This window comes from Lontra canadensis, unplaced genomic scaffold (genome assembly GCF_010015895.1).
Source record: "Lontra canadensis isolate GAN:19392208 unplaced genomic scaffold, GSC_riverotter_1.0 scaffold1, whole genome shotgun sequence".
Lineage (NCBI taxonomy): Eukaryota > Metazoa > Chordata > Mammalia > Carnivora > Mustelidae > Lontra > Lontra canadensis.
In genome coordinates this window covers 35,374,368-35,398,190 of record NW_022630995.1, presented here as the reverse complement: position 1 = coordinate 35,398,190, position 23,823 = coordinate 35,374,368, and the positions used below count along the sequence as shown (strand labels likewise).

Below are 23,823 nucleotides of genomic sequence, written 5' to 3'. Positions count from 1 at the left end.
TAAAGAGATGATTAAGGTGCAACAGACTACAGGGTTAAGAGCATTTAGCTTGAAACCTAGACTACCCATGTTCAAATCTCAACTCTGCCACTTATTTTTACAAAATTTTTTTAAAAGATTTATTTATTTATTTAAGAGAGAGAGAGAATGAGTGGGAGGGAGAAGGAGAGAGAATCTCAAGCAGATTCTGTGTTGAGTGTAGAGCCTGAGGCAGGGTCCAATCCCAGGACCCTAAGATCACCACCTGAGCCTAAACCAGGTCAGAGACTTAATCCACCACAGGCTCCCCTCAACTCTGCTACTTAATAGCTTCGTGACCTTGAGTAAGTTACTTAACCTCTCTTTGCTTTAATTTTTTTCACTTGTAAATGAGGGTGATTGACTATAGTCCTTACCTCCTGATCCAAGACTGGTCTTTAGGGATCATTGGGAAGGAAAAGAATTTTCATGAGAGCTTTGTTTCACCATTAGTAAACCATGGACATGGAAAACGTTTTAGTTTGTTACTATGCGTTGGATCTCTCCAAAAGGGGACTAGAAGGTACAGCTGTGAGTGTTATGAGACAAAACCAATTAACTAATCCCTGCCAGGTACTTACAATAGTGGCTGGCACGTAATTAGTGCTACAGTCTCTCCCCCTTATCCAGGGTTCCACTTTCCTTGGGATCAGTTACCGGTGGTCTGGAGACAGGATCCTCCTGAAGAATCGGCAGAAGGTCAAAAGTAACCTAACACTACATCACAAGGCCTAAGTCGTTCACGTCACTTCATCTCATCAAGGAGGCATTTTGTCATCTCACACCACCACGAGAAGAAAGGTAAGGACAGTATGGTAAGTTATTTCAAAAGAGACCATCTTCTCATAACTTTTATTATAGTTGTATTATAATATAATAATATAATAAATGTATAATATAATAAATATGTAATAACATGATATATAATAATATACTATAATTACTTTTATAGTCATATTATTATCATGTAAATATCCTCAATGATTAGTTATTGTTGTTAATCTCTTGCTGTGCCTAGTTTAGATATTAAATTTGAGGTATATTTGTGTAGGAAAGAACATAGTCTACAAAGGATTTGGTACTATCCACAGTTTCAGGCAGCCACTGAGGGTCTTGGAACATATCCCCCACAGATAAGGGGAGACTACGTATTATTATTAATCTCCTCCCCAACTCCTACCCCAACAGTTGGCCCTTTTGGCGGTGTTTGTATGAGCTATGACTGCCCTAAATCAACCGAAAAAGATAGGGCAGATATATATCTTTTAGTGTACGTAAAGGAAAGTTCTCCCCGAATGCACACAGCTAGAAGTCAGACTTGGAAGTGGTAAGTAATCACTTTGAGAACCTCAGCCCATACACTTGCATAGAGCAAACCACTTCCTTTCCCAATATTATTTTCATGTAAGGGGGAAATAAACATTTAAAGACAGCTGGGAAGAATCAAGGCTCCATATAAGGATATAAACTAATGCCTGTTGTTCCCAGATGCCAAATCCCAGAAAGGACTATCTCTGAAATGAGTTTTTAAACTATAGAAAGCAAGTCGTCATTTGGGGGAGGGAGGAATGAAGATTTTTTAGGCCACATTTTCTATTAAGCATTGCACAGAGAGAGGGGGAAAAGATAGAGAAGGAGACTGTGGTTTGTACCAAAAAGGAATTAAAATAAAAAGCAGACTCCAGGATCCTGGGCAAAGGAGACCTTGTCTTAATCCCAGTTCTGTCACAGACAGTCTGTGAAACAAAATTGGCTGAAAAATTCCACCTCTGGGGCTTCGGTTTCCTCAGCTGTAAAATGAGGGCATTACCCAGATGATCTCTAAGATTTCCTACAGCTCAGACATCCTGACTTTACGAAATAAAATAGATGTTAGAAGTTATATTCAGTAAGCAACAGAAACCAAGTCTGGAAAGTTAAGCAGGAAGAGGATCTTCTTACAAAGATATTATTGGTAGCTCACAGAATCAAAAGGAAGATTGGAGAGCCAGGCTCAGAACCAAGGCATTTTGATGGGAGTTCGGGGTATACTGGGCATCTAAAAGCAGGAATGACTCAACTCTGCTGATGGAACAAATAAGCCCAAGGTATTTTTCCACCCGTATATCACTGCACATACAAATCAAAGCCCTGACATAGAGGGTCAAATTGGTTTAGCTCTGGCCACAGGTCACCCCTTGGCTGATTGGCAAGAAACTCTGATTTACAGTCCCATCAAGACATCATTCCATGGGTGAGAGGTAATTCGCTAAGAGGAAATTGGCATAAGGTAATGAAAGAAAAATGATGTCTACTGTGTGGCTCTTCACTACGGATGTTGTGCCTGCTTTTGTAATGTCACACACTGATGCCACTTTTCCGTGTGAGAACAGATGGGCTATTTTTACAGTCCATCTGAAAATAAACATAACTTTACAGGGAGATTATGACACCATGACAACTTAGTGTGCACCCATCCCGAAACTTTGGGCAATAGCACATACTTGAAGAATAGCCTTAGCAGGCTCCAAGAGACTGTTCTGAGGGAGAAACCAAGCCTGGGTTTTATTTTCAGCCAGTTTCTCTCTGTACGTCTCCGTGGAATTGAGGAGACACCTGCCGTCTTTCCTCTTCTTCCGTATTGTAATATGGAAGTAACAGCCAATATTGCAGAGCCCTGTTTTGATTCTGATAGTCAGTTCCTCTCCCCTCCTTAAGAACCAGCAATTACTGACCCTTCTAAATTTGTCACAATGGTCCCATTCCCTTTATCATTGGTTGGTTTAAGATGGCATCCGTGATCCAATTCCAGATGCTCTGACGTGAGGAGAAATCTGGGGAGTCTTCTTATAAAGGTTACTTTACTCTTAAAAAGGACATTATGGGCTAAGGATATGATGATTGCTGAACACGCTGTGACACCATTTTCCATGTCTTCTTGAAACCGCAAGAGGGAACACCTGAGGACAAAAGCCAGTAAGGTGATGATGGCAGAGAGGAAGGTGGGGGGGAAACTTGGGTGCATGTTGGTGGGAGTTCTTGAATTCACCAATTCTGCAAGCATTCTCTTCAGAATTCCCATTAGGTAAGACAATAAATCTTATCATTTAAGGCATTTAACTTGGGCCTCTTATTATTTACAGATGTAAGGATCTCAACTGATAACATGCAAAATTATTGTCTTCCAGTCAGCAGCCATGTTTAATCCATATTCCCCTCTGGGAACAGCCTTAACTCTCAGGAAGGAAAATAACACATGCAGAGAATTTTGTGAAGTATATTTTTATCAAAATGTTCTGATTTCCCCTTTCCCATGCATGTGTACTTCATTTTGTCCTTCAAATCACAGAAACATCTAGACTACTTTGTCTTTACTAAAGTACGTGATTTCCAGTTCACAGAGGGGTTTTTAATGCATCTTTGGTTATCATACCTGTAGGTTAATTGATAATATATCTTATTTAGATTTTAAAAATTTAAGACCTTCCTTCCACTCATTATCCTAAGATCACCACCCATCAGGACAACACCAATAGTTAGGGATGGTTGTGAAAGATGTAGACAAAGAAGAGAGGCAAAATCAAAAAGAAACAGAGAAGGAAGCAATCAAAGTCAAATTATGAGAATAAATTGTCAGATAATTGAGTCCAAGCCTTTATTCTACCATGTTTTACATGAAGGGAAAGAAATATAGTTGGGAGAGCAAAAGAGAGGACAGACAGACAGAAGCCATCTACTGACAGAAGGAGAAAGGAAAATGCAATTCATATGACATATGTCTTTTGTAAAATTTGGCTTTATTAAAGAGTGGGTACAAAGTGTATTTTATACACTTCAACCTAGGACTGAATCCATATTACTCCTGAGACCATAGGCAAATCGGTGAGCTTCTTAGACCTCAGTTCTTAGGGACAACAACATCTGTCTCCAGGAGTCATTGTAAGGAAGTGAGACTATGCAGGGCACATGCCTGATGTATGGGGGTTCAGTACATTGTTTCTTATCCAACAAATATGTATTAAGAAGCTTCTGTGAACCAAGAATCATACCAGCTGCCAGAAATATTATGGTGAGTGAAATCAGTCTAGAAAGGGCAACAGAATTAATTAATAACCATGAAAATAAGTGTAAATAATAGATATGAAAAGGACTATGGGGGCTGAGAAAGTGTATACTTGGGAAGTTTGACCTCTTCTGAAAGATCAAGAAAAACCATCTTCAATGCTGCTTACACCCACTTTCTTGAAAAGCCTACTCTGCTTACCCCCAACCGGATATGATTCGCTGGACTGTCACTTCTCAGAAAGAAGCATGGAGCACGTAAATGACATTTGTCTTCCCCTATTGTGTCTAGCATTATAACTAGTAGTATGCAAGCTCAGTCTCCCCTATCAGATTATACACTCTTTGTAGGCAGACAGCAGGTCATCTACATGTTCGAACACTTCATACTATCTATTAAAGTCTATTATTTCAACAAATAAGCGAAATTAGCTTCCAGAAAGCTGCCACAATTTAACAGAATTTGAGGCTTAATTTATGCCTTTTGTAAGCCAAGTTCCCATTGATTTTCAAGTCATTTGTCTGAACATAATAGGCAATGTGCAAGGAAACAATAATTTGGCCTCTCAGAAACAGTATAACATCCATCCCTCAAGGAGTGTGATACTCCTAAACTCCTGCTGGATAATCCCAGAGCTGAGCCTGACTCACCTGTTAATCAAGTTTACAGAGGCAATAAAAAATGAGACTACCAGAAGTCCATTTGCCAAATCTTCAATCCCTGAACATTATGATTAGGATCTCACTTTGTGATCTAACAGAAAGAAAGAAAAGAAGAAAGAAGGAAGAAACAAAGGAAGGGAGGAAGGAAAGGAAAGGAGGGAGGGAGAAGGGGGGAGGGAAGAAAGAAAAGAAAAAGAGTAGCAGGGAAAACCTCTGTGTGCTGAATCATTCGTTCCTGTTAGGTTGCTTAATATTAAATCTGACCCTGCAGTTAAACCATAGAAATCTGCTCAGACAAGCAATTGTAATCATATAATGATGCCAGGAGATTAAATTCCACCGATACTTTGGAAAGATATTTTTATGTTTTTCAATGTTAAGAGATGCCCTCTTGTCTATATGTGTTTTATTGTAATTAATAGCTATAATTTTTCTTGACATCAGTGATAGCTATGGAAAATATGAACACCAAGAAGAATCAGAAGAAACATTTTGCTATTAGATTTAAATATCCAAGCTTCACTTAGTATTTCATTTAAATTCATTTTATTTTGGTATCTTTGAAGTTTTTTAAAACATCCTCAGTGCCAAAAGGAAGCAGAATTTATAAATCCGAACAAATATATCAATGAACAACCCAGGCCCTCTTAAGTAATTTGCCAAAAAGAAACAATCCATCTGTATAAGAAAACCCATCAAGGCAGAATGTGCAATGTGGGCAAATGAGAGAAAAGATGTTCATCCTTGATCCTGGGTTTGGTTCCTTTCAAAATCAAAATCTTGGGGTCACTGTCAGCTGTATAATTAACAGATAAGCAAGGACAGTGAGCATGCCCGTGTTGTTTCCACGGGTTTTATCAGCTTGTTTTCCATGACTCATGATGGCTTCCTGGAAAAATTCTTGTTTCTTTGATCTCTTGGGTCAAATGACTGCTTTCAAGCCAGTTTCCATCAACCAGTCAGCATTGTTACTGTTTCCTACTGTGAATCCTCAGCTGGACCCATATATTTACTAGTTCACTCATTCCCAAAATGAAATTATGAGTATTCTTCAAAAGGGTTCAGTCCAAGTGGTCCAGAGGAATTCAGAAGGATATTCTGAAGATTGAAGGGGAAAAAAAGACAAATATTATTACCACAAAAATGTTAAGTGTTACCTGAAAAGAATTAGTGGAGAATAATTTTAAAATCATTTATCAAAATTGTGTCTTACAAGAATCACCAAAAAACTTCCCAATATCCCTTTTTTTTAAAGATTGTATTTATTTGAGAGAGAGGGAGAGAGAGAGCATGCATGTTGGGGGGATGGGCAGACAGAGAAGCCGGGTCCCCACTCACAAGGCAGCCTGATGCAGGCTGGATTCCGGGACCCAGGGCTGGATCCCAGAACCCTGGGATCATGACCTGAGCCAAAGGCAGATGCTTAAACAACTGAGCCACCCAGGCACTCCCCACTATCACTGATTAAGAGCTCTTTCCAGTCCTGTGTTAGGCAATGGAGCCTCCGTTATAAACCTAGGAACACTCTGGTTAGTGGTAACAAACTTCTCAGCCTAGGGCTCAGGAGACCTAGAGTCTTCTTGAGCTTGTCACTACAGTATGTTTGGGTTAATTTCCTCTTCTATAAAATGAAAATGTAGGTGTTCGTGAAAATTTCCTTCATTCAACATATACTCACTGAACACCTACTAAATGCCAGACAGCATTTCCTCTGAATGAAGGGGTCTCTCCATTATGCTCCCTGAGTCCTCTGTGCACACGTCTATCATGTTATTGGAACTCTATTGAAATTAGGATTCCTCAATCTGATTTCCCCACTGACTGCATTTTATTTTGTCAATGAGTAGCAGACTTCTGGACATACAGTAGGTGCTCAAAAAGCATCAGGTGAATGAACAAAGGAGATTGCTTCATATGCATGGTCAAGCACCCCAGAATGAGGACCAGTATGAGAGGTTATCAAGCATAATACTTCATTAAAACAGTTCTATGATGACATTCGTCTACCTGGCAATTTCTGAGCCAATAGAGGACTCTGATTCCACTAAGACCCAAACACTAAGACCTGCTTCTCTCTAGTTTGACATATTGAGCTCCCTATGCTTGACCCCTCTGGTTGCTTCTCTAGATTGTACTCAATTTTTTTTTAAAGATTTTTATTTATTTATTTGACAGATCACAAGTAGGCAGAGAGGCAGGCAGAGAGAGAGAGGAGGAAGCAGGCTCCCCACTGAGCAGAAAGCCCGATGCGGGGCTCGATCCCAGGACCCTGGGATCATGACCTGAGCCAAAGGCAGAGGCTTTAACCCACTGAGCCACCCAGGTGCCCCTGTACTCTATTTTTTTTTCCGCCCTCTCTGGTACCCTGAGAGACCAATCCATATGAACTGCCTCAATCCAGCTACAGTATCCCCCAGCTTTGCTTAGGTGTAACCAATGGTGAGTACTAGCACATCAGGGGAAAGGGAACAGCCAAAGTGAAGTACTCTTTTCGGGGCACTCACAGGCTGTTGTGTCACTTGACTAAAAGTCACAGTCCCTATCAGGTAGCCTCCCCACATATTCCATCAGTGTGTGTGAGTGTGTGTGCGCCTGCTTCTGTCTTTGTCTCTCTGGGTTCCTTGCCCCTGTAGTCTTAGGGAGAGTAGCAGAGCCCCCCTATTACTAATTTTAGGGTGCTGTACTCTCCTTTTGGATTTTTTCACATCCTGACTTAATAGACCTTTTTTAAAACTCACCTCAAATGATTCCCTTTGAGTATACTATTAGTTTCCTGCTAGATTCTTGACTGATAACTACCCGGGTATCATGAAGAGTAAATAGTGGTGTACACACACACACACACACACACACACACACACACACACTGGAATATTACTCAGCCATAAAAAAGAATGAAATCTTGCCATTCACAAGAAAGCTCATGGAGCTAGAGAGTATTACATTAAGCAAAATAAGTCAAAGACTTATTTTGCCTTCCAGAGAAAGACAAATAGCATATGATTTCACTCATATGCAAACTTAAGAAACAGAACAAGCCAATGGGGGGGGCGGGTGGAGAAAAACCAAGAAACAGACTCTTAACTATAGAAAACAAGCATGGTTATAAGAGGGGAGGTGGATGGGGAGTTGGGAGAAATCAGTAATGGGGATTAAGGAGGGCACTTGTTGTGATGAGTCCCAGGTATTTTACTTAAGTTTTGAATCACTAAATTCTACACCTGAAACTGAAAAAAAATAAAGACAAGTAAATGATCTAGCCTATTGCCACAAAGCACAATAAAAGGATATTGATAAATGCTAGCATCTTCCCTCTTCCCTGCTATAATTTTGATGCCCCATACCATAGCTATCTATAGTGCCTTAACGTAATAGCTACTTAATAAATATGTGTTTAATGAATAAAAAATATTTCTAAGACACTTCTGACCACATGAAAATCAATACACATTAATTAGATCATCAGATGTTACATTCAGGGAAGTTCTTAATTTCAGTACTTGAGAGTCAGTAGTTGTGCTTATAAATTCACATTCTCTCTTCTCTCCTGTTGAGAGTGAAACAATGATTGGCCTGCTGGCATTATGTACAGCCCAAGCCTAGGAAGCAGCCAAGGGATGAGCTGACATCTCAGGAGCACCTGCTGTTTAACAGACCAATAGCTTTGTTTATTGGTCCTTCCTGGACCTTGGAAGAAATCATGAGTTTATTTCATGCCATCTAATTCATACAAACTGCTTTTGCAGCTCATCACTTTTTGTCTCCGGCACCCAGATAGAAATGAAGGTTGGGATGAACTGTACCTCCTTGGACCTTTCAATGTATAATGAACAAAGGCCAATCATCAGTAAAGCTGAATCATCACTCACCGTGTATACCGATCTTGCGGCTGCACCGTGGAAGAAACTTCTAGTTCCGGTATTGGAGGAAGCCCTTTCTTGACCTGAGTCAAGGGCAGCCTCTGCTTGGTCTCTGTTTGTTAAGAAGGAGAGCTGTTTAGTTGATAGCAATGCAAAAACAGATACAACATTTTCCAGTGTACTATGAGAACCATGCCCTCCATCTAGCAAGGATATTGGCAATTTCCATCACTCACTAAATTTCCTGCTTACAACTGGGACACCATTAACCCATTTCTCTTGACTCTGTTTCTTTCATTTCTCCTCTCCTCCCCATTTCCCAAGCATAAGACCGAGACCCAAGGCATGGATAAGGAGGAGCAAAGTAGAGAAAAACATTTTTTACATACAATGTCAAGCAGAAAGAAAAGAACTTTTGTAGGGAAAATGGACTGCAAACATTTCCTTCTTTGCATTTTGTTAAAATAGGTCCCTAAGAACTTTTATTAATACCATCGTTGATTTCAGGGACAATTTTACCAAGAAGCCAAGTCCCAAATCAGATGAATTCTAATCTTTCCTACTTTTCTAGGACTATGTGACTTCAAATCCTTCTAATATTATCTGCAGCTGACTTCAAGGTAGGAGATAAAATTTCAGGCCCATGGCATATGGTATCTTTTTCATTCCGCTGAGATCTAGGGCCTTGCTTTTCTAGTTTTTATATTGAAACTTGAGTTTTACAAAATACATGTGGTTTTTGCTTCGCAGATGTCTCTACTTTTTATACAAAGCCCTGGACATGAATGGAAATGAGGTGACCTATAATTTTAAGAGAAGTTTGAGCAGCTGCTTCTTACGAAGACAAATCAAAAGGGAAGATTTAAGTGTAATTAAGAATATGATGCTTATCAAAGAATTTTTTAAATTTTTTAGAATTTCTACAAGCATAAAAAAAAGAATATCATCCTTCTTATTCATGAAGGTGACTAAACACTGGTATAGATTACCAAGGTAGAAATACTGTCAAACCATCTCTCAGAGTTATATTCTTTAAATTAGAAAAAAATTTAATAAGAAAGGTTTATTTTTTGGACTTAATTTTCTGAATAAGGAATACATTCACAAGATTAAAATTTTATAAACTATGAAGGGATATTCAGCAAAATGTCTCCCTCTTACCCCATTTCCTACAGACAACTGCTTTCTACACACATCACATAATTCTTTCCCTTCTCTCCTTCTTTTGCTACAGGCAACCAAGGTTTTTAGATTTTTGTGGATAGATATATAGATGATAGATAGACAGATAGAGATAGATAGATGATAGATTTATATACTTATATGTACATATGTTATTTTCGTTTTTCTTTACACAATTGGTACCATACTATACATATGTATATATATTTAATGATCTAGGAGAACTTTCCCCATAAATGCTCCCTCATTCTTTTTTAAAATTTCCTGGTGTTCCATAGTATGGATGTATCATCCTGTCTTCAAACACCCTCCTATTAGATTGTGTCTAATCCCATATTGCAAACACATTAGCAATAAACATTGCACACATGTCATTTCTCTCCTATGTAAGTAATCCATAGGAGAAATTCCTAGAAATAGGATTGCTGCCTCAAAGGGCTTATGCATTTGTAACTTTGATAGTTATTGCTAAATTACATATCATAGAAATTGTACCACTTCAGCCTCCCAGTTTACCTTAGCAAAGTGCAAGAATGTGGAGGGCTATCGCCCCCTGCTACGGAGTATGATGTTAAACTTCTGGATTTTTACCAGTCTGGTAGATGAAAACAGCATTTCAGTGTAGCTTTACTTTGCATTTCCACCTGCATGTGAGCTCAGTGAGAACAGAGGTCTCTCTTTGTCTCATTGCTGTGTCTCCTATACCCAGAAGGCCAATACTATTGGCACATAGTGGACATCAAAAGAAAAATTCTCTCTTTTGAGAGAATTTATCATGAATGAAACTGAGCAAGCTTTCTTATGTCAAAGAGCCATTTGTATTTCCATTTCTATGAACAGTCCATTTATATCCTTTATCCGTTTGTCTACTGGGTTATGGTCTTCTCTCCATCAATTATGAGAACTTCTTTATTTACTAGGAAAGCCTGCTTATCATATGTGATGAATTGTAAACAACATTTCCCTAATGGTTTTTACTGTGTACATTCTTTTTCACATAGTCAAATTTATCAGCCTTTTGACTGAGTTTTGTGTCATGGGTAGAAAGCCCTACAGTTATAAGTTAATTCTACAGTTGTTTCTTCTATTACTTCTATGGTCTCATGTTTATGTTAAAATTACAGATCCATCTGAAATTTACCCTAGTATTAGTGGGAACTCTGGATTAAGGAAATCTTCTTTCCTACATGGTTACTCATTTGTCACAATACCATTCATTCAGTAATCCTTCTCTTTCCTGCTGATTAGACATGACACACTCGTCATTTACTCAAGTCCTAAACTTTCTAATTTTTTATTAGATATATATTTTTTATTTATTATATTTTTTAAAGATTTTATTTATTTATTTGACAGAGAGAGAGATCACAAGTAGGCAGACAGGCAGGCAGAGACGGGGTTGGGGAGGAGCAGGCTCTCTGCTGAGCAGAGAGCCTGATGCGGGGCTTAATTCCAGGACCCTGAGATCATGACCTGAGCCGAAGGCAGAGGCTTAACCCACTGAGCCACCCAGGTGCCCCTAGATATATATTTTTTAAAGATTTATTTATTTATTTATTTATTTATTTATTTGGGAGCACAAGCAGGAGGGACAGAGGGAGAGAGAATCTTTTTTTTTTTTATGTTCAGTTAGCGACTGTATAGCCCATCATTAGTTTTTTATGTAGTGTTCAGTGATTCATTAGAAGGAGACTCCACGCTGAGCAGGGGAGCTAGACGCAGGGCTCGGTCCAGGGCTCAGTCCCACAAGGTCCCTCAAGGTCCCCTTGAGATCGTGACCTGAGCCAAAATCCAGAGTTGGACACTTAACTGACAGCACCACTGAGGCACCTTTCACTAGATATTTTTATCTACTTAAGTACCTATACCATGGGGGAACAGATACTTCTCTTTATTTTTCTATGTCAGTTTGTTTCCTGGCTATTACTGACAACTAATTTTTCATCGGGGTATGAAAATGACTTTGTTTATGATTTAGGAAGAACCAGTAACTTTTTATATTCATCTTTCCATTCCAGAGCCTGATACACCATTTTGCTGTTGTTCAAGTCATTTTTATGTCTCTTGGGAGCATTTTTCTGAAGTTTCCTTCAGAAAGAGCTTGTACAGTTCTTTATATTAATTTTATTCTGAGTTATTTTATCTTGCTATGGTTGTTTTGAATGCAGCCATATCTTCTAACTGGTTGTTATTTAAAGGTATGAATGATATTGATTTTTTTTGTCTTAATTTCATATCTTGTCCCTTACTGAATTTTATTTTTAAAGAATTTTTTTAGAGGATTTTCTTAAATTTTCCAGGTGCACAAAAAGTGATCATTTGGCCTTTCCAGTGTGTTAACGAGGCATCCCTGTCTCTTACCTAATTGTGTTGACCAGTACTGCTAGGACAATGATAGATAAAGTGGCAGCTGTAAACGTCCTTGAAAGTTCCTGGCTTTACAGACATGCTTTTAGCATTTTCCTGGTAAGTATGATTCTGGGTCTTTGTTTGAGACAGATGTATTTTATCATGTGAAGGCAGTACCTAGTTATCTGATTTTTATTGGGGGTTTTAGGAAGGATGGGCCTTATAGTTTGTCAAATGTATTTTTAGGATATGTAGAGATAACTAAAGAAATTTTCCCTTTGATCTATTAATATGAGTGACATTAATAAATATGGTGTTCCTATATTCTTGGAACTGTTCTTATATTCTTGGAATAATCTTCTCTTGATCATAGTAGGAGTTGTATGTGTCTGTATATATACATACATTTTTTAAACTCTGCTACTACTGGATTTTTTTGCTAATATTTGTTCACAATTTTTGCATAGATATGAACGAGATTGCTCAGTGATTTCACTTTAGACACAATCTTTCTTAGTTTTAAATGTTATTAACGTTTCTTTTACAATAGAATTAGAAAACATCCTATTTTCCTTCTTTTCTATGGTCAATGACAGTTTAAATACCACTAGAAATAGCAGTTTTTTGGAGATTGGTAAAAATGCCCCTATGAAATGTTCTTTCTGTAACATTTTGAGGGTTAACTGACAAATTTTCTATTTCTTCTATGATAATTGTTTTGTTTAGATTTTCTATTTCTTCTGGTATCGGGTTTTGGAAAATTTTCCAGAAAATTCTCAATCTTAATTATATATATTAAAAAGTAGCAACTACTCTTTAAGGGGCAGGAAGAGCTGACTTTTGGGAACTATTTCCACAAACACTGATGACCCTTCCATTCCTACGGAAATGCTAAAATAATCACCAAAGCTAGAATTTCTTCTTACAGAAGATTTAGCCTTCTAAGCTTTCCTGACTGGCTAGGCAATGATGAAAAAATGACACCAATCTCTACCTAGACAAAAGCTCTTGTCTCCTTGCTTTCCTCCTCACAGACCCATTGCACTGGATCCCCTCAACGTTTTTTTATTTTTACCTTATTGTCAGTAAGTACAAATCACATCTATGAGGTTAGTTCTGTCATCCCTACTCGTCTCACACTGAAAGTTCCTAGGAACCTGTGATTTTTATTCTTCTAAATCTCTGCTTCTCGGAGGGTGGGTGTAGTAGGCAGAACTCTCAGATAGCTCCCCATTCCCCCCAAGCTTCTCACACCCTGGTGGAATGTTCCCTGTAGTCCCCAACCCTTGAGCATGGACAGGACCATGAATGGGATTTCCTTCCTGTGATTGGGTTACATTATATGGCAAAGATGAGATTTTCGCAGGTGTATTTAACATTCCAAATCAGTTGATGTTGAGTCGTGGAAAAGAGACCATTCAGGGTATGCCTGACCTAATGAGGTAAAAGCTTTTACAAAAAAGACTGGGCCCTCCCAGATGTTAGAGAGGATCTCCTGTGGGGCTTCAAAGAACCAAACTGCCAAGTTACAAACTGTATCTGGAAAAGCCAGGTAGCCGGAGTCCACAGGTGGCCTCCGGGGCCTGCGGCAACTTCTGGCGGACAGCGGGCAAGCCAGGGCCCTTGGCATACAACCTCAAAGCAATTAGTTCTGCTGACAACCTAGAAGAGCTTAGGAGTAAAGCCTCCAAATGAGAACACAGGCCAGCTCGCATCTTGACTTTAGTCTTGTGAGACCCTGAGATGCGGCAAAGCTGTGCCGTTTTCTGACTCATAGAAACTGAAATAACAAAGGTGTGTTATTTTAAGCCATGAAATTTGTGGTACTTTGTCACACAATAATAGAAAACAATTAAAGCCATCAATGGACCCTTGGACTGCACAACATAAGAAGCTGAATTTAAAGTGTAGGTTCTAGAACCCTGTCCCAAATCTACTGAATTATAATCTCCCTTGAAAATGGCCCAGGAGCCTAAAATTCTATAGACATCCCAGTCCATTCTCATGCACATTAAGCCTTCAGAATGAACTAGCCACGCAAATAATTGCTTAGACAATTTTTGACAAAGTGTCTTATCATGTCCAGAATTTGAGATCTGGAGACAGTTCTTTTTAAAGCTAAAATATCAAAAGAACCAATTCACGAAATTAAATAATTACCGAAGAAAATTAGCAGTGCTCTTCTGGTCGGAAAGCTAAACTGCTCATCATTTGCTAATTCATTTGGTTTGCTGACGTTGTCTAATATGGTATAACCATAATTTACTACAGAAAGCTGTTATCTGTCAAAATGATGGCTAGTCCAAAATAACTCTCTAGTGGTACATTATATTCTGCTTCTCCTAGTATCCAAGGACATGTAACTTATATGCTAATAGGAAAACTTCTGAAAAATTGATAAAAAGGCAAAAAGATGGGATATATGTCATTTTAATGCCTTCTTCAGAATTGCTTAGATGGGTGGGATATCTTTCTAGTTCTACACTGGGAAATAGAATTTGTTTCAAATAATATTAATTCACCAGCATTAGCTAAGGCAGCAGAAGCAGTCAGGAATGTTTTAAAACTTCACAGAAGTCTATTCATGAATTTGTCAAAGGTCGGAAAGAAACATTTCTTTGACTTTCTTTCAGGAACCTCAGAAGAGACTAAAAAATTAAAAAGAACCTCAGGATGAGTTTTGACCTGGCTGAATCTGATGAACAAAATAAATTTCCAGCAGTAGAAACTTTGATTAAAAATAAAACCCCATGACTTATGTCCTTGAATAAACTCCCATCACAATGCCCATGACATGGTCCAGATTGCCCTCTGATATTTCTTTTTCTTTTCTCCTTCTTCTTCTGCTTCTTCTTCTTCTTCTTCTTCTTCTTGTATCTCTACCACTGTTCAAAAGTGTTTTATATCTATGACATTTGGCAGCTAACCTCAATTCATCCTTCCAAAGTAATTCTTGATTCCCACGGAGTCACGGAAACTTGAAGGTGTTTTCTTCCCTTTGTTCCTGATGATTTTCATGTCAAAGAGGCATCTCCCACAGTGAAGATACATCTAAAACCTCCTCATTCTGGCCAGGATCTCTTGGTTGCTTGGAGATTTTGCCCCATCAATTTTTTATATTTGTATTTCCCAAACTACTTGCTCAGCTCTACTTGGTTATGGAATTGGAAAGTCAAAACTGCTAGAAATGAAAACAGAAGAGGGAGTGGTAAACAGGGCTAGATATCCATACTACATGTAATCCTCTGTGACTTCTCTTTCCCCCATGGTGAATTTACCCAATTTTGCTGTAATCGCTTCTTTGTCCGCCTCCCTGTGTACAAAGACTGTATTTCATGCACACTATATTCCCCAGAACCAACCTCAGAGCGTGACACATAAGTAAAAATACGTGTTGAATGACTGAAAGAACGTCATCTAATTTCTTCTGCCTCATTTTTCTCAACAAAAGTGTGTGGGTATAAGCAGTACAAGGTCAACTCTGGGGTGCCACCTAGGAATTTGGGGATAAGACAAAGAAGATTGCCTCAGCGGGTTGGTCTATACAACCAACTCATAATCACAACAGAAACATGCAAAGTTATCCTCAGAAATCATTCCTAGGTCAAAGCCTATTAAGTGTGGAAAGTGCTGTGTGAAGTGAGCCAATGAGGCTACCCCTAAAATGGGGAAGAAGGCCTTCCAAGCTGTGTTGGCCTTTAAGACCTTTAAGACCTTTAAGTCTTTAAGACCTACCCAACAGGCCTTAGCAGTGATTGACTTCCCACAGGGTTTTGTCGAAGCAGAAAGGGCACGTGTGTTAGCTATCGGAAGTGTTTTGGTCCATATTTTCTCTCAACTGTATTGCCTTCCGCTCTTATAAACCTGTCTTGTGAGCTGGATCACACAATGGATCTTTTTTTGGTGGGCCACCATTGTTGGAGCTTGAGCCCTCAGGACTGAAGGAAGGACGCGAGTGGGGTCTAGTCACCAACGGGCCGCCCCGGTGTTGCCTTGTGGGTGGAGTGGCCAGGCCACCTCCCCTAGCAGGGCCCTGGCCTCTCTTTAAAGATCTTTAGAAGTTTTAGGTCTTTAAAGGTTCAGCAGCGACACCTAAACTTCCTCATGACCTCAGCAAAGCTCTTCAGCAAAGCTCTGGGGCTGCCTCAAAGCTACAAGAAAGAAACTAAAGGTAAGGGTAAACTGAGGTAATTAAGGGGTATTTTGATGTACTTTGAAAAGTAGAAAGCCCTATCAAGTGCAAAACAGAGCATTTTTCCAAGCTCCTTTTTAACCCCGCTTGAGGAGTCTTCTTGAAATTGGGGAGGACCCAAGTATGCACTCAGCAGGGCTGGGCTATGGCTGGCTGGCCTCTGAAATGGGGACCTCGGCCCTTCCTTCCTCTCCCTGTACTTGGGGAGGTTGAGCCACAACTCCGCGGGGATAATGGTGATAATGTCTACACTGTTGCCCACAAAGTACTTGCTTTCCTTACGAGAGCGACTCCAGAAATGAAGAGATTCACGTTAATCTTCACAGATTACTGCAGTCAAGATGGATAAGGACGTTTTTAGATTGTTTGGTAATTCTTACTCAGTTCTCTAATTTGGCTCCCAAAAACCCTCCAGTCTTCTTTCTTCTTACTACCCTAGGAATGCAGAACTTCCACACTGCTAGGCATCGTTCCGACCTTTGCATGGCACAAAAACCTGGGCCCTTTTGTGCAAGCCCAAGATAGCTAGTTGCTTTTCAGGGCTAATAGAACCAATTATGGTAGCTTAAAATAGATTGCCATTATCCAAGGAGCCAACTTTCTACTACGTTGGGAGCGCCATCCGTTATTGTTAACAGTGATCCTAAAACACTCAGCTGTTCCCAATCTGGCCAGTGTGAAAATTAAATGAGGATAGGAAAGCACATGACTGCAAAATTACCTAGAATTAACAGCTAAGGAGAACCGACAGCCGCCAATATTCTGAGCCATTGTTGCAGCTCTTAGCACATTCACGCTGCGGGGATCCTCAGCACTCCAAGGAATGAAGCTGATGAAGGGTTTAAAAGTTATAAGGGAAAAAGGGTTTTGAAGGGTCTTTGTAAGACAGCAGCGGCCATTCTTTCCACATAGTCAATGTCAAGTTGTATTTACTTCACAAATATTTATTAGATACCTGTTCTGTGCCCTCAAAGGCACGAGGCTATGCGCTGGGGAGGCAGTGATCAATATTACCACGTAGAGGCCCTGATCTCAAGGAGCTAAGTGGCTCATGGGAGCCACGTCCACCAAATAATAACACACATTGTGGTGCATAAACAATGGGTTTCGGAGCATGGAAAAAAAATTAAATATAAAAAAGTTAAAAAATAAAAAAAATAACAACACACGTATATAATAAAACAGTAGTGACAACCAGCACAGAGAGAGGTGTGTGGTCTTACGAGGATATGTGAGAAGGGGACTTGACCTAGTCTAGGAAGTCCAATAGGATTTCCCTGAGGAAGGGTCAGTCGAGCTAAAATCAGAAGTGAGGTTTGGGGTGAACTAAACAAAGGCAGGGTGGGAGGAGGGGAGGTCGGCTGGGAGGGACAAGGCAGGCAGGCTGGTCCAGGCAGGGAGAAGATGTCAATCTCTACGTGTTTTATCATCAAGTTTTCCTGACCTAGCACAAAAAGTTAGCTCATAAAGACATTCAATGGATGAGTTAGAATAAATCGTCCTATTCTGCCTATAGATTCTTCCAACTTAAGAAATTTTTCCTGCACCAAGAGTCACCCTCTGCATTCTGTTCTGTAATCAAGCAGATGGCGCCAACCTTTACTGTTTTATGAACCCAAATCCGTACTCTAAGAGTCATAAATATTATAGTTAAGCAAGTAAAAATCAAATTTCCATGTTACTTTGCTTGGTTATGGGACATCTGGCATGAGTAATTTATCTTCGCTTCTGTTGGAAATCGAAACCAGCTTAGTCTTTATTATGCTGGCCATAAACACTTTGCAAATTACGATTTTTACTTTGCCATTAGTTATATTTTGGGGTAAGACAAATTACTGGGTCATCTACTTCCTTTTGGCATTTAGTAATTCTCTTTCACAATAAAAATCCATTTCTCTTGTTTCACGGTCCCTAAGAACCCACCCACATTAACTACAAAAAAACCATTTCACTACTGCTAAATGTTACTCTGAGGGTGACTCACACTGTCACACAGCAGCTCCTACAACCTTCCAGAGCATTGAGAAAATGTTTCATCTCGGTTTTAGTGTTAACTGTAAAAGAACAAGGTGAGTTTTGATCTGTGGCTTGAACCACCACAAGTAAACTCCCCGGTTCACCACAGCCCGTAAGCCGTGTGCCAGAAAGCCCGCTGGACAGAACTAAGTTTGAACCCCCGCTCTACCAGGAACTGGCTGTGGGTCAGTCACTGAAAGTCTCTTAGCATCAGAAAAAAAAGCGAGATTCTTGTGAAAAGAAATAAAATGTCCGTGAAAGCTGCTTAATGAATGCGTATAATTTAATTAGGTTTCCGTTCTCCAAAGGCAATGGGGTGGAGTAGAATCTCCTTAACTAGGACACCAGTTCCATGAAAGCAGAGACCGTGCTGGTCCGGGCCACTGTCTCAACATCAATGCCTAGCATGATGCCCGGCCCTGAGTTGGAGTTCAACTGATTTTGGTTGAGTCGTTGAAGGTTGAAGAATTTCAAGTTTTCAAGATTTTTCATTTTCTTTTTTTTTATAATTTTTTTTTAAGATTTTATTCATTTATTTGACAGAGAAAGGTCACATGTAGGCAGAGAGGCAGGCGCGGTGGGGCGGGGGGCAGGCTCTCCACTGAGCAGAGAGCCTGATGCGGAGCTCGATCTCAGGACCCTGGGATCATGACCTGAGCCGAAGGCAGAGACTTAACCCACTGAGCCACCCAGGCGCCCCAAGATTTTTCATTTTCGTGTTCATTTTCCAACCTCTGAATGCTTAACATTCCTGGTGTTTCTAGTTACCTACTGGTTTTTCCAATAGGCTTCCTTTTGGCCAAACCAGCCAAGTTGATTTCTGTGGTTTGCATCCAGTGATCAGGGTCCTGGTCCACTGCTCCTGCCCCTGACTTTGGTGTCCCGATATGAACCAACCCTTTAAACACTGTTTCCAGAGATATATTTCAAATGGACGTTCGCACAGTTCTCCAAATCTCTTCTTCAGGATGGTCAACGTGTTCCACGATTCTTTGGCGTCCTTGGCAATTCTCTAGAGTTGCATAGTCTTTAATGAAGTCAGATTACATTCCCATTCATCACTCTCTGGCTCTTTCCCAAACCCCAAAGTAACTTTCTTGCTCATCTGCTCTTCTTGACTCTACCCTCATTTCCTCTTAGGCTTTGTGAGATTTAATAAGCTTTTATTGGGCACAAACTACGAGCCAGGTATAATGGCAAGGACAAGGATCCAAAGCTGAGTGAGAGAGTCATCACCTGCGTGAAGATAACAGTCGATGGAATAAAACGTAAAGTCGATTCACGCCAAGACAGTCAACAGAAGCCATCACGCCTCTCAGAGCAAGGAAGGAGATACTGGAGACCTATTATGGCTTTGGGATTTGACGCTTTGTGACACAGCATTCTGCAGCCAAGAGATGCCTTCCTCTGCCCGTGTTCACTGTGCTCCAGGACATGGGGCCAGGGGCTTGCCAAGCTCGCTTTATTTCTCTGTCGTCCTTTTGAGGTTGTGAGTCTATCTACCTCCATGTGTACGTGTATACCAACACTTCCTTTTTTTTTTTTTAAGATTTTATTTATTTGACAGACAGAGATCACAAGTAGGCGAAGAGGCAGGGGGAAGCAGGCTCCCTGCCAAGCAGAGAGCCCGACTCAGGGCTCAATCCCAGGACCCAGGATCCCAGCCCGACTCGGGGCTCGATCCTAGGGATCATGACCCGAGCAAAGGCAGAGGCTTTAACCCACTGAGCCACCCAGGTGCCCTGCCAACACTTCCTTTGTCATACATGAACAACCGGAAAGACCTTCTGGAACGTATAGCTTGAGACAACAGCGAGCTGCCCCGCCGAACGTGACCGTGGTCACTTGCTCCCTCGAACTGTTTTTTTGTACTTGTGTCCCTGCTCCACAGAGAACAACACTGGCATGTTTTTCCCCCCTACATTCTCACCGCTGCCTAGAATCCATCATGACAAAGAGAGGTCTTAAAAACGGCCCTCGAGGGAGACATTATTTCCTTCCCATTTCTCTCTCAGAAAGAGCAAGTTATAATACGAGGGTGGGGGGAATTGCATTTAGGTTAAAGGATCGTAAATAACAAGAAAGAGTCTGCTTCTTCCCACCCCACCGCACCCCCAAAGATGCTAAGCCTTGGAAGGACTCTTGATTTTTTTAAAAAAGGGTCACCACCCCTTGGCTTGCTCTAAACATTAATATTATATACCTGGTAATAAAGCTAGAGGATTTTTAGTGAGAGCTATTAAAGGGAGCGGGTGGCCGAGAACGTTTCCTCTGGTGAATGAAAATCAGAGGCTCAGAAATACAACTCGTGAGGTTAGTCTTGTGGTTAGCAAGTACTTTAAATTTGTGATCCCCCTGAGTCTATGAATTGACAGAGGGACTATCGACTTTTTCTCAGACAAAGCTGCAGTGCTCACAATTATGACTTGAAAAGAGCAAGGACCAGGAGTCCTGGGGCCATGGAAAAAGCTCAGCAGAACTAAGTTAAACCATTCCCGGTGCATGAATGTCAGGCCCTGGTCCTGCCTAAGAGGGGAGAAGAGGAGAAATGCCATTTCCTCCCTCCAAAGATTAATTTTGGCCTTGGAAACAACCTTCTGATTTTAATGTCATTAGTCAAACAAAACCGTCACTGACCGCACAAAGCTTCCATCAAGGCCTCCCCCCCCCCCCATCTAGCTGGTATCATATAGCTACTGTTTATCAGTAGCCTTAGCTACTGTTTATCAGTAGCCAGAGGGGAACACTGCTAACACAGAGAACAGAAAGTCTGATTTTTTTTTTTTTTAATTGAGTTCTGGGATACCTGGGTGGCTCAGTTGGTTAAGACACTGCCTTCGGCGCAGGTCATGATCCTGGAGTTCTGGGATCGAGTCCCACATCAGGCTCCCGGCTCCGCGGGGAGTCTGCTTCTCCCTCTGACCTTCTCCCCTCTCATGCCCTCACTCTCTCTCTCTCTCTAATAAATAAATAAAATATTTTTAAAAAATTGAGTTCTTTAGGGGCACTCAATCCAATTTTTCCTCAAGCTAGGAGTCTGTGTCCCTGCTCTTTTAAATAGATAAGAAAAGCCTAGGGAACAGAGTTCCCAGTGAAATGGTGTGGATATCTGCATGTGGTGGGCGCCTCAGGCTTGGTTCACACTGTCCTTGCATTTTTGAGAACCTTTTAGACCCCAGTCCTGAGGCCTCCTTATCTGACCTCTCCCCAAGTCTGAAAGAGCCTGCTCACCGGCTGGACAAAAGATGCTGCAGAAATGTCACTCTTCATGCCACGGTTTGCACTCAGTCGAGGAGATGACATGTCCCTGATGAAGAAGAGCACTTTGCCCGTGTCCCAGTCTCCCTCTCTTCGTTTTTAATATGATCTGGCAGCTCGAATTCAGAAGGAGGCTTTGCAATTAGGAGATCGAATCACAGCGTCTGTGTTAACAGCTCCCTTAGCTGCTCTAATTAGGGTTCCCTCCTTCCATTTCTGTTTCTCGGGAGAGGACAGGGGACTTTTTAATTGGGGCTATTAGAAGTTCTCTTTACACAATGACACCCTCTGCTAAGCGAAAGTTCCAGCAAAAGCCATGCCCACTCTGCAATTACTTCATATGGTTCTGAGGAATAATGGTATCTTGTCTCATTTAAAAATAAATCTAAGTCTTCTTCCTTATTGCTTTCTCTCCTCTGCCTACTCACATGAATTTCTTCTTGCCAATTAGGCAAACTTTCCATTATTTAAGGAGCTGGTTTTGATCATAACTGTCCCCAATAATAAGACATATTAAACTAGATTTCATTTGCCCACAGCTCCTTTCTCCCAGATACAAGGCTAATTTAAATGAGCTCAGATCATTCGATCTTGGGTCTATAGTGAGATGGTGAAGGGCTGGGAGTCCCAAAGCCGTCCTCTGTTGGCACGTTGCAAAAACTCACCTGAAATAACCCGCACGTTCAAGGTCCGCAGTTTCTCGGAATCCTGTCCTCTTAGGAGAGCAGAAGTAGGTTTGTATTTATGACCTATTCCAAGAAAAGAAATTAAATATTTAAATGATAAACAAACATATTCTTAATATGTATTCCCCCTGTTGATTCAAAGGATTACCGAGGAAAATGGGTCATTCATGACAGCTCCTGGAGTAACAAGACTTTAAAGGCTTTCCTCGTTAAATTATTTTCCATGAGCAAACACAGAAATCTTTCTAAAACAAGTGGTTTCTCCACTACCCTAAATACCATCATGTCGTCTCTAGCGAAAAGCACCAGCTCTTATGTATAGAATATTATATTACTTACCTTATTATATAGAGATGTACAGAATATTTAATGCATATTTAATATTTAATAATATTTAATGTCCTAAATGGTGTGACATGTTTCATTACTTTATACACTTGGATTTGGAAGGTAAGCTTTCAAAATCCACCAAGCCTGTCATTTGATTGAATGTTCATAAAATGTTCTGCTTTCTGCTACTGTTGCTTTCTAGATGCTTTCTCTAACTGGCTTCTGTCTCTATTTCCTAGTATGCAATTATATAGAAAAATGGATTAAGAAACTCAAAATGTGCACTATTTGCAAATAACATGTTTATGTAAAAATAATATAATTTTAAAATTAGAAAGACCTTGGTCTTGACTCTGACCTTTTTTTTTTTTAAAGATTGTATTTGTTTATTTGCCAGACAGGGATCACAAGTAGGCAGAGAGGCAGGTGGGGAGGGTGGAGCGGGGGGAGCAGGCTCCTCACAGGGAGCCCAATGTGGGGCTCGATCCCAGGACCCTGGGATCATGACCTGAGCCAAAGGCAGAGGCTTTAACCCACTGAGCCACCCGGACGCCCTGACTCTGACCTTTTGTTAGCCATATAACTTTGGAAAAACCGCTTAATCTCTCTAAGGTTCAGGGTTATTTTTTTATCTATAAGTAAAAATAATCATACACACCCTGTTTAAGTACTTGGATAATCTAGTTAAAAAAGAAAAAAAAAACTTGTGAAAATGCTCTGCAAATGGTTATTCTACAAATATACAATATTGATGATGTTATTATATATTAGCCTTATATACGAAGGTATCAATGGCAACACTTGATATGAAACTGCTCTCAGAAATACCAGCAACAGGGGCACTTGGGTGGTTTAGTTGCTTAAATGTCTGACTCTTGATTTTGGCTCAGGTTATGATCTCAGGGTCATGAGATGGAGCTCCACGTGGGGCTCTGTGCTGGGTATGGAGCCTGCTTGAGATTCTCTCTCCTTCTCCTTCCTCCCTTCCTCCCCTCCCCCTCAGGCCTGATTTTCAGCCAGTATATGCGTGGGTTACACACGAGAAGGGTTGGTATGTTAATGGGTACATGCTACGAGGGCCATAAGTCAATGTCCATCCTGATAGGTGGATGCCGGTGTCATAGTTGTTAAATATTCTTAATATCATCCTCATTGCCTGATTTCCAATTACACATTATAGCTCTGCTTGGCCAGAAATCTATTAACACCCTTACACCTATTAAAGATC

The 23,823-nt window shown here is 40.4% G+C and overlaps 1 protein-coding gene and 1 long non-coding RNA gene across 3 annotated transcripts in view; one reads left to right on the top strand and one right to left on the bottom strand.

The window, feature by feature from the left end:
- The first annotated feature begins 247 nt into the window (after positions 1-247).
- On the top strand, positions 248-8,697 carry LOC116865145. Its single transcript, XR_004382155.1, has 2 exons — positions 248-819; positions 8,278-8,697. It is a non-coding gene; the product is annotated as an uncharacterized LOC116865145 (long non-coding RNA).
- TMEM156 (transmembrane protein 156) overlaps positions 5,252-23,823 on the bottom strand; it is a 47,544-nt gene continuing 28,972 nt past the window's right edge. The window contains exons 5-7 of one of the 2 annotated variants that reach the window (XM_032853306.1): positions 22,245-22,328; positions 8,592-8,694; positions 5,252-5,820 (exon numbers count right to left, since the gene is read on the bottom strand). In XM_032853306.1, coding sequence (XP_032709197.1) covers positions 5,808-5,820; positions 8,592-8,694; positions 22,245-22,328 — 200 coding nt within the window. In that variant the 3' untranslated portion in view covers positions 5,252-5,807. Of the gene's footprint in view, positions 5,821-8,591; positions 8,695-14,959; positions 15,292-22,244; positions 22,329-23,823 lie in introns of those variants that run through there. The other variant, XM_032853313.1, reaches the window with a different exon arrangement.